This window comes from Gadus morhua, chromosome 3 (genome assembly GCF_902167405.1).
Source record: "Gadus morhua chromosome 3, gadMor3.0, whole genome shotgun sequence".
Taxonomy (NCBI): domain Eukaryota; kingdom Metazoa; phylum Chordata; class Actinopteri; order Gadiformes; family Gadidae; genus Gadus; species Gadus morhua.
In genome coordinates, this window is record NC_044050.1 from 12685662 (window position 1) to 12696201 (window position 10540).

Here is a 10540-nt window from a genome sequence, read left to right on the forward strand (position 1 = left end):
GAAGAAAACACAAGAACGAATTATGATAATTATAAATATAAACAAGCCAGCGATTTCCACTTCCACGCCCACAGATTCGTTCGTTGCTCCCCCTACTGTTCTGGCGGAGAATCCGCTTGCATCACGCGCAATCCTTAAGGAACCTTAAAGGAACCGTAAATCAAAACTTGTCTAAAACAAGTCCCTTGTGTAAATTACGTGCTTACGTCTCTGCGTCTAAAACGACCCTAAATCGGCCTTAAGGCCCCGTCAACAAGGGTGAAACCGATCTTTTTCCCTCTGTTGTCCTTTGAAGCGTTTCAGGAATATCTCTGTAAAGACGGACTCATTGCGAAAACGCATCGAGCTGTAGAAACGCTGTAGAACATATTCAAGGCGCTTGTTCTACACAAAAAAAGGTGGACCGCATCAATCCTGCGGGCATCCAGCATGCACGCTGTATGCAAACATTCAGTTGAGGAGGAGATAGCAGTTGTTAAACCTTTTAGATTGAGCAGAAATACTTTTTAATGTAGGCCTACAGTTAGTATTACATTTACCAATGGGCTGTATTTAAAGCTACAAAAATAATACAACTAAAAAAAAATCAAAATTCAACGCAACTCAACATGAAAGCGCATATGTGTTTTCGGGCACCGAAAACGCCGGATCCGTGTGGGCGGTCGGCCAAAACGCACAAGACTTGTGCGTTTTCACAAAAAATAAAGGGTTCCGTGGACGGGGCCTAAAGCAAAGGGAAAAGTCAGAAAGGCGTAAGATCAGCCCTTTAACCAATCTTAATGGTGTTGCTGTCCCCACTACTGTAACAGTTCATAATACCAGTGATATCGGTTCGAACACCTTCCCAACAACTCTTGAATCCTAGTCTGGGACATACACTTCAGAAGCCAACCTTTCTACAGTCTGAATTGAACAACCTCCAGATGGCTTCCCCCCAGACTAGTCAGTTACATGTGCCTTGAGACTTGTCCAGTCTCCTTTTAGTACAAAATGTCAATGTGACGACATTGAGGAACATCTGGTCATCATTTCTGTTGTGTTTAAGTTCATGAATCCCCCTTATTTGTAGTTCTGAAGTGAACAAATCCAGGATGTTTCACACGTCAAGAACTTTTCATTTATTCAGCATTTGATTGTAGATGTAACAGTCTGTCGAATGGACAAATATTAGCATATCCTGTAGGGTTATCCATTTATTTTGATAAATAAATGGATAAGTAGGCCTACAAGGATATACAAATACATCTCTCACATTGGCAAATATAAATGAGAAACAGGTTAAATAAGATATTTCCTACAGCCAATGAATCGACAAACAAAACAGACCATATTAGATGATGATTATCTTAAAAGTTGTCACATTTCTTGCTAAGTAAATAGTATTTGCCTTTGTGAGGAATTTTGTTGAACTAGACATCCAAGTATCAATGCGTAGATACTGAGTCTGCACCAGACAAGATATACACAGACATAGGGTGGCTCCAGACTAGGGCCTGCTGTGTGACCCCACTAGCATCCTTCACATGGTCATAGGGAGACAAACAATGAAGATGTCGAGATGATGGGGGGGAGGGTCAGGAAGTTGTTTCTAGAAGATTCTAGACGATTCCGTATTTGGCCAGGTCCCCGAGCTCCAGGTCCCCGTAGGCTTCCCATGGGCACACCACCGTGATGTCAGTGCCGAGACCCTCCATGCCGGGGATGTCGTCGCCGAATCTGATTAGACGAGGACAAGAACGATGTCAAGAGAACCCGACAGTGGGAATTTAACTGAGCAAGTTAAAACGGAGAATAAAAGTACTTTGCGTTCTAGTAACAGATTGATAACATTAGTAAGCTGATTAAATGCAGCTCTGAAAGACTGTTTACATGTTAGTGCGTTACTGCTTCATTATGTAAGACCATCTAGGCGGATTTCGGCAGCAGCATTCCCGCTTAATAGTGGACCAATTTTAAAAGTTATTATCCGCATTAGACCCAAAATGATCGGAAAATATCTCAGAAAACTCATAGTTTTCCTTCAACCCAGCTCACCCCTTCTGGCCAGGCTTTGGGGCCTTGCTCTTGAAGGTACGAGCAGCCCTCTGCTTGAACCTGGGGGCGGCCTTCTTGTCGGCGGCGGCTGGAACAGCAATGTCCATTTTGTTTTAGATTCTGGAAGAAAACATGAAGACGTCACTTCAGCAGTCAGCAACACACAACGCATCTACAGTACGCCCTCAACAGCAAACTGTCACAGAGGCGTCCTTCAACATGGAGGAGGAACGACAAAGACTGCATGGATGTCATCGTTTACACCTAGTGCTTTGAATGATTTCTGTCATGTAGAATTGATCTGGAATGTGCAGTTTTAATAAAATATTTAAAAATGAACTACTGAAATTATTATAAAAATATACTACAGCTGATCGATGTGTCCTATAGTCCCAAGTCTGAGAAGTGGTCTCAATTGGAGCTAAGTCACTCCACATTGAAAACATCAGTCAATACAAATAGAATCCAACTCTTAGTTGAGACTAAGTGTGGCCGATACATATCTTCCATATCAGGCTTGGAGGAGGTACACCAATGTCCTTGTTGTTCTGCTGAGTGTGCAGTCCTCTTCCATTCCCAGCATTATTCATTATTCATTCAATTGATTACTATACCTGACATTTGTTATAGTATGCACCAAAGCTACCTTTCATAAAAATACAAATTCTGATGAAGAACTCAAGTCTCAGTCGTTCAGATAGACGTGCTCTTACCTTTGTTTGGAGGAGGATCCCCTTGTCTTTATGTCTCCAAGTAAGTTTCTCTGTCTGTCAGCCCTATGCCCACCTGGCTGCTGCCTTTATACTCCTTGGGAGAAGTGAGAGACTACTGTCCACTTTTGGACAGATTAACAGAGTAGGCCACCTAATTGGAACTGATGAGAAGCAGTTGACACTAAACTCTTACTCAGTTAAGTGTCTTAAAAGGGACAGTATACATTTAATCCCCTAAACAAACAGTGGTTACAAAAAACAAACATTTAAACTGTGAAAATGTGTTCTTTAATAACTGTAATGGTTTATTGGAAGGGTTAGATCCGTCCAGGGCATGAAGGGACAATCTGGAAAGCCTGACACAATGTACTCTCTAGATAGGGGCCTTCTGGTAGAGGTCACTTTCAATGCGTTTTCTCTCACCAAATGGGCACCTGTGTGTGAGATTGTGTGTGTGTGTGTGTGTGTGTGTGTGTGTGTGTGTGTGTGTGTGTGTGTGTGTGTGTGTGTGTGTGTGTGTGTGTGCGTGCGTGCGTGCGTGCGTGCGTGCGTGCGTGCGTGCGTGCGTGCGTGCGTGCGTGCGTGCGTGCGTGCGTGCGTGTGTGTGTGATGTTAAGTCACAGGTTGTGACATTGTCAACCAATGGTTAGATCAGAGTCAAGTCAAACTGAATGTGGCTAACACCAAGGAGAAGTGCCTGGGAGGTAAATAGACATGTCCCCTCCACTCTCCAAACCAGAGGAGTAGCAGGTCACTTATTTTAAGTACCTGGGATCCCAAATTGACCAGACCCTCTCATTCTCAGGACAGGAAGACCTAGTTTATAAGTAAGCCCAGCACAGACTATTCAGACATCAGGACCATAATGACAATACTCAACTAAAACACAAAGGCCAGTAAGACACTGTATGGCCCGGGCTCTATGCACTTAAAGGTCCCATGACATGCTATTTTATGTATTCTTTAATATAGGTATTAGTGGGCAACTAACACAGTATTCAAAGACGTTCCTGAAATTCAGCCGTGGTGCAGAGTTACAGCCACTCCGAGCCAGTCGCACATTGAGCTTCCCCCAAATGCGCTGTTTCGGTGGGCGTGTCAAGGAGGAGGGTGGGGGTGTGGCCCTGAGCAGCTTGCAGCCAGGGACGGTACCATGCGCTCTGTTTACAGTGGATGTATCGCAATGGCGAGGCGCACACAGCCTTTAGCCGTGTTCTGTAAATATTCTAGAACACACGGGAGTCCTGGAGCTCTATATCTAAATATTATCATATAGCCTACACAGATATCTATATCATATAATACATATTATCACGGCCAAAAGCTGTGTGAGCCGATATTCCGACGTTCCTGGTTCTTCAACGTCCACATCAATGTGAATACACACACTGTAACGCAAGTGTTTCTTGTCGGTTCTTTGACGTGTCTTGTATTTCCACAACGAGACTGTCGTGGGGGTTATCTGAGCCATGGTTGAGAAGGAATTGGGGGAAAGGAACTTTGGTTTGACTCGCTGAAGTAGGCTACATGAACTGCGACATGCCGCGAGGCACCATCGCCCGGCAGCGGGCAGCCGGCAGCAGGCAGCGCGCAGTTCAGTCGACTTCAGGTTGATGTGAAAGTGGAAGAACCAGAGACGTCGCAGAACCCGTCAAAGTCGTTTGTGATTCATAATATCGTCTGGAGGCGCACACAATATGTTATATGATATAGATATCTATTTATTATATGATATTATTTAGATATAGAGCTCCAGGACTGTAACGCAAGTGTTGTACTTCCTTGTTATTTGGATAACCGTTCTGCTGTTGGTGTGATGGCGAATAACGCGTCGGACTCTCGTCTCTGGTATTTCTACAACGAGACTCGTATTGGGGGTTATCTCAGCCAAAGTTGAGAATGAATTGGGGGGAAGGAACTTTGGCTTTGACTCCCTCAAGAACATGAACCACGACATGGAGGAGAAAGGGATTGTTGGCGGCGAATGTCTCCCGCTTGAGCCCCGCTGAGGGACCACCGCCGGAGGCGGAGGTGCCTAAGCGCTGCCCGGCAAAGATCCCTTTCTCCTCCTTGTCGTGGTTCATGTTCTTGACTTGAGGGAGTCGAAGCCAAAGTTCTTTCCCCCCAATTCATTCTCAACCTTGGCTGAGATAACCCCCAATACGAGTCTCGTTGTAGAAATACCAGAGACGAGAGTCCGACGCGTTATGCGCCAAATAACAAGGAAGTGTACAACACTTGCGTTACAGTCCTGGAGCTCTATATCTAAATAATATCATATAATACATAGATATCTATATCATATAATATATTGTGTGCGCCTCCAGACGATATTATGAATCACAAACGACTTTGTCGGGTTCTGCGACGTCTCTGGTTCTTCCACTTTCACATCAACCTGAAGTCGACTGAACCGCGCGCTGCCTGCTGCCAGCTGCCCGCTGCCGGGCGATGGTGCCTCACGGCAACCGGCGGCATGTCGCAGTTCATGTACTTCAGCGAGTCAAACCAAAGTTCCTTTCCCCCAATTCCTTCTCAAACATGGCTCAGATAACCCCCACGACAGTCTCGTTGTGGAAATACAAGACACGTCAAAGAACCGACAAGAAACACTTGCTTTACAGTGTGTGTATTCATCACACACACACACACATGTGGCGCTCGCACGGTCGAGTCTCATTGGCGGGCCAACGTCTCTGGGCGGGCCAGGCAGAGTAAGGGGAGGAGCCGAGATTCCTCATGACGTCATGAGCACAGACATTCCAAATCAGCGCGCTTGAGCCTCCGTTTTTTCAAAGGCGAGCAGAACAGCTAGTGCTCGTTTTACACCAAACGCAAGTTTTAGCCACTGGGGGACCATAGGCAGGCTAGGGGAACTCATATTTACGTTAGAAAACCTCACAAAGTGAGATTTTCATGTCATGGGACCTTTAAACAACCAGTCTTTGCTGTGTTTAACGCTGTAATTTGTTGTCCATGTTGGCAATGTGTTGTTTTTGAACTCTTTTGAATCCTATTCTTAAGCATATGCATTTCTGAATGCTTGCATATGGACAATAAAGTTTCAAAGCAAACTGAAACCCACGAGTTTATATTTCTTGAATTGATTGCTAGTTGAACACTTCAGGACAACAGTAAAACAGCATAGTATTTAAAGGAGGTAAACCCAATAAAGTATTTATTGACAGTGACACGTAAAGCTTGTGAAAGCCATACAAATAGACAGAACAATCCACAAAGTGGATTGTTCCACTTTGTTGTATAACTAATGTTGTTGTATGTTGTATAACTAATGTACAGGCCTTTATACTGATAGCGCAGCCGACACAACGTGTCATTACACAAAGCGTACACTAGAGGGGGATTTGTCCGCCGAAATGTACAAGACTTCTTTGGATAGATCGAAAAATCATGTCACCCTCTTTCTGCCAAAACCATCTCCTATTTGTATTTACTAATGATTTACAAACATTTTTTTTTAAAGTTAAGTAAGTAAAAGGGTTCAATGTTTATTAGAATCTAAGCTAAGCTAGGTTAGCTGTAACATTATCCCAACTGAGAGGCTGCGGAAGCAGACCTGCCCGTAAAGTCACCAATCCGTGTTGCGCAACATCTAGGTTGGAGATCTACACATGTTGCTAGGTCACTTTGATGTGGAAGACCCCTGGGTGGTGCTGCTTACATGCTGCAGTGACCAAGCATGTACAGGCCTTTACGTTCACCGGGAGTGGCAGAGCTCTCTGAATGAGTCTAACCAGAGAGAAGCTGCCATTATGATGATACAGAATTAAGTGTGTTCTAGTAACAGATTAATTCAATTTAAAAGCTAATCAAAGGCTCCCGTGTAAGACTGTTTACCTGTCAATGTTAATGAGTTTCTCAGTGTGCCTAAACACAGCTCACCCCTTCTGGCCAGGCTTTAAGGCCCGCACATGAAGGTATGAGCGGCCCTCTGCTTGAACCTTGGAGGGGCTCTCTTATCGACAGGGTTTATAACAGCACTGTCTCCATGGAGATATGTTGATGTGTCTGTTGTTGTTGAGCTTTCCTTGGATTTTATTGCAGGCCGGTTTCTGTCTTTTTTGTTATGATTATAGCAAGGGAATCACGTGCAACCACTCACTCATTAAATATGCTAATAAAATCCTCCTGGTCACGCAGTTTTCTGACACACCTTCTCTGAGCGCCAATTTTTTATATGTCAGCCCACTTTCTGAATTGTTTGATCAGTCAATGAAACCAAGGAGATGGCATGGGAGGTAAAAAGTCAAGTCCCATCCACTCTCCAAACCACTGCATGTAAACAGCCAGAAGGTGGAGCAGGTTGTTTCTCTTAACAGACCGGGCATCCACACAGTAACAGGCCGAGCCAGTTGGACTGTTCCACAGAACCATCTGGGAAAACTTCCTTGGAAACTGTTTGGCAAAGGGCTGGCACTTTCAGAAAATACTTGGCAGGTGATTGGATGAAACATCTGTCTATCATCGTCGATCACGTATCACCTTAATCACAAAGGTATCTCTTAAGATGCTGATTGGTCCAAACCATTGTGGTCCGGCCACGAGCGCATAACTTGGAAGCCTGTCAAGATGAATTCTCGCGTGATTTGGTTTTTGAGAATCCAGCGAATCCAGCTGCCTCGCAAGATACTCCAAATAGACTACTAGACCTTCTCATTCTCAGGACTGGACAGGCACCCAGTTAAAACAAAAGCCCACCATAGACTCTTCCTGCTGAGGGGCTGAGGATATTGGAGGACAGCAAGACCATACTGATCATTATCAACAAAATCACAGGACACTAGGACACCGTATTGACCTGCCACAATGTACTTTTTAACATCCAGTCTTATCGGTTTTTGACGACAAATTTCTGTATGCTTGCATATGGACAATAAAGTTTTGAAACATACCAAAAACAGGTTAATTTCTGGAGAATGTTTTGTTATTGGGGCACACTAAAATGTCTGATTATTTGACGGGAAAGATTGTAAACTACTGGAGTGTTCCAATAACCTCTAGCAAGCTGTCCTCCCCAGGTTAACGTGTAGGTTATCGTTAAATCTTTACAATTATGTACACCAACTTTGTATCAGACAAGTCCTACTATGAAAATAAATCAACAACTTTTTTTATCAAGTGAAAAATTTGGTTGTTTATTCAGCATTTGATATTAGACTGAACGGTCTACAGCGTGTATAAAAAATAACCACTTCTTTCTCTATCGTACAACGTTGACTCCAAAGACAGAGTTGGGAGGAGACAAAAAGACAAATGTATCTCGACCGCTAAGAAGAGTGGTGAATAATATCGGGGGGAAGCATTTAAACCAGACCAATTTAGAACAATTGCCCTGCTGCCCCTTCCCTGGCCCCCAAACACTCACAAGGCCCATGAACAGATACATTAGACACATGTCACCGATGTTTCACATCTTCCGACAAAGCCTTGTGCAGTAGGGCCAACCTCAGCAGCAGTCAGTAAAAGTCCTCTCGGAACCTCAGTGGATCAGGCTAGAGGGTAACATTCCGGATGGAGCAACAATTCTAGAATGAAATGAACAGGCGGTAACGGGAACAGGAGGGAGATTCTAGACGATTCCATATTTTGCCAGGTCCCCGAGCTCCAAGTCCCCGTAGGCTTCCCATGGGCACACCACCGTGATGTCAGTGCCGAGACCCTCCATGCCGGGGATGTCGTCTCCGAATCTGATTGGACAAGAAGACACGAGTGATGTAATGTGATCTCTTGCCTGATGCAGGATTCACTTTTCGTTCTTAATGGTTGTATCAGCGATTCTAGGCCAAAACATAAATGATCATATTCATCTGATCTTTCCTCACGATCAGCTAGCTGCCCACATCTTTGCAGATAGCCTATGCTCTGAGGTAGTAGACAAAAACAAATGGTACCACCAACCACGCAAAACCAAGATAAATAGTATTCCAACCAATCAACGACAAGGGGTGGTTGTTGTTGGGTTTTTTGCTGCATTCATCAGAAGTGACGTCACCCTACATCGCTGATGCAACCTTTAGCAGGTTCATTGAATCGACAAGGTACTTAAATGCTGCTCTGTTAAACTGTCAACATGTTAATTCTAATTTGTTTCCAAATGTGCCTGTAGCCCAGCTCACCCCTTCTGGCCAGGCTTTGGGGCCTTGCTCTTGAAGGTACGAGCAGCCCTCTGCTTGAACCTGGGGGCGGCCTTCTTGTCGGCGGCGGCTGGAACAGCAATGTCCATTTTGTTTTAGATTCTGGAAGAAAACATGAGGGCATCACATCAGCAATTGACCAGCAGCAATAACTACATGTGCATTTTTTTTAACCCTAACCATACATGGACACCAAAGCCTGTGAGGAAGTTCAGTTGACATTGCTTTTAAAATGAGACTTGGCCAGCTCTCAATCTCTCTGTGCCATTACTCCAGCTGTTCACAGAATGATCCCCTCATCGACTGTTTCTCGGGTCCCTCCGGTAAAAGGGGGAATCAGCTAAAAATCAGCTAAAGTGGAGTCTTTCTTGACTAATGATTTAACTTTGAATAGCGAGACCAGCTAGCCATGCATGGTACCTATTGTGATGTATTTCTCCAATACTGGTTTCATCAAACCAGAGGACTTCAATTCAAATGTCAAGAGCTCAGTGCACTGCACACAATCCAAAAAAAAGGCAGACAATAAAAACTCTTTCAAAGAGCATTCTCAAACTGTACACCACCATAGACCGGCCATAGATATTCAGTATAAACATGTCTACTTTGTATGTTTCCTCACAAGACCCTTGTTAAAATTAATAACAGCAACATTTGTTAACTAGAGAACAAGATGTCTTCTGATTCTGCTTCTTTGAACCACTGCTTCCGTTCATCCAAATAAATTGATCTAGGCGGGTCTACTTTGTATAGTCGTCTATTAGTATTCCCTCGGGTTATTCAAGAATGACGAGGCTTCCAATTAAAGTATCCTAAAGTTTTGGGCACGCGTTCACACGCCATTAATTCCATTGTTGTGGAGTTTAGTTAAAGAGTCCAGACACGACAAATAGACGCTGTAGTTCAGAGAGAAAGCTGTTTCCTCTTACCTGGGTTTGGAGGAGGATCTCCTTGTCTTAATGTCTCCAGGTAGGTTTCTCTGACTTCTTTATGCTTGCTCTGTCCACCTGCTGCTCTTTATACTCTGTCCGCTAATATCTGCTGATTCATCCATCCACACGAGGGACGAGACACTTTGGTCTGGCTATTTTTGGTCAGATTAACAGGGTTAATGCATTTATAAATTAGTCTAAACGTACACTGGGTTAATTGTCTTACATTGCAAACATCTATTTTTATGATCATCAACAATGCAACATTTTCAATCATTGCTATTTAATAGGTATCATATATTCTAAGTGAGGAATTAAACAACCCATGGGGGTCCTGTTAGCGGACAATACTGTAGACCTAAGTAAGGGGTAGTGGTTTTAAGAATTGTGGCGCATTGTTTCAGAACTGTTGAAAGGCAGAGGCGTGCCGCTATGAAAAATAATGGACACCCATGGAGCCTCATTGAACAATCAGAATGAAGTTTACAACTATTCTGTGGTAGAATGACAAATATAATGTTATGAAATTTGAACATTCAAACAAGGGGCGTTTAGTTTTTTGTGTTTTTCCTGTGGAATCAGAATGTTGGTCATATCTTTCAGTCTTCAATCTAATAGTAGTGTTTATATCTTATCGAAAAAGTAGGATTATAGTGGAACCCGAAAGCCTAATTGACCATATAAATATGGGGATAAATTTACCCCG

The 10540-nt window shown here is 43.7% G+C and overlaps 2 protein-coding genes across 2 annotated transcripts; both read right to left on the reverse strand.

The window, feature by feature from the left end:
- Nucleotides 1–1094: 1094 nt before the first annotated feature.
- Nucleotides 1095–2895, reverse strand: LOC115541114 (retinal cone rhodopsin-sensitive cGMP 3',5'-cyclic phosphodiesterase subunit gamma). The gene is made up of 3 exons (XM_030352901.1): nucleotides 2748–2895; nucleotides 2035–2154; nucleotides 1095–1716 (listed from the first exon to the last, which is right to left on the reverse strand). Exons 2-3 carry the CDS (start codon nucleotides 2139–2141, stop codon nucleotides 1599–1601), a joined length of 225 nt encoding a protein of 74 aa, XP_030208761.1. The 5' UTR covers nucleotides 2142–2154; nucleotides 2748–2895; the 3' UTR covers nucleotides 1095–1598.
- Nucleotides 2896–7882: 4987 nt separating this feature from the next.
- On the reverse strand, nucleotides 7883–9974 carry LOC115541115 (retinal cone rhodopsin-sensitive cGMP 3',5'-cyclic phosphodiesterase subunit gamma). The gene is made up of 3 exons (XM_030352902.1): nucleotides 9832–9974; nucleotides 8885–9004; nucleotides 7883–8455 (listed from the first exon to the last, which is right to left on the reverse strand). The coding sequence occupies exons 2-3, from the start codon at nucleotides 8989–8991 to the stop codon at nucleotides 8338–8340; spliced, it is 225 nt and encodes a 74-aa protein (XP_030208762.1). The 5' UTR covers nucleotides 8992–9004; nucleotides 9832–9974; the 3' UTR covers nucleotides 7883–8337.
- Nucleotides 9975–10540: the final 566 nt, after the last annotated feature.

Coding starts and splice junctions, on each gene's coding strand:
- LOC115541114 (XM_030352901.1), bottom strand. CDS start 2,141: ATGGACATTGCTGTTCCAGCCGCCGCCGACAAGAAGGCCGCCCCCAGG. Junction 1,717..2,034: donor CCAAAGCCTGGCCAGAAGGG/GTGAGCTGGGTT, acceptor TCGTCTAATCAG/ATTCGGCGACGACATCCCCG.
- LOC115541115 (XM_030352902.1), bottom strand. CDS start 8,991: ATGGACATTGCTGTTCCAGCCGCCGCCGACAAGAAGGCCGCCCCCAGG. Junction 8,456..8,884: donor CCAAAGCCTGGCCAGAAGGG/GTGAGCTGGGCT, acceptor TTGTCCAATCAG/ATTCGGAGACGACATCCCCG.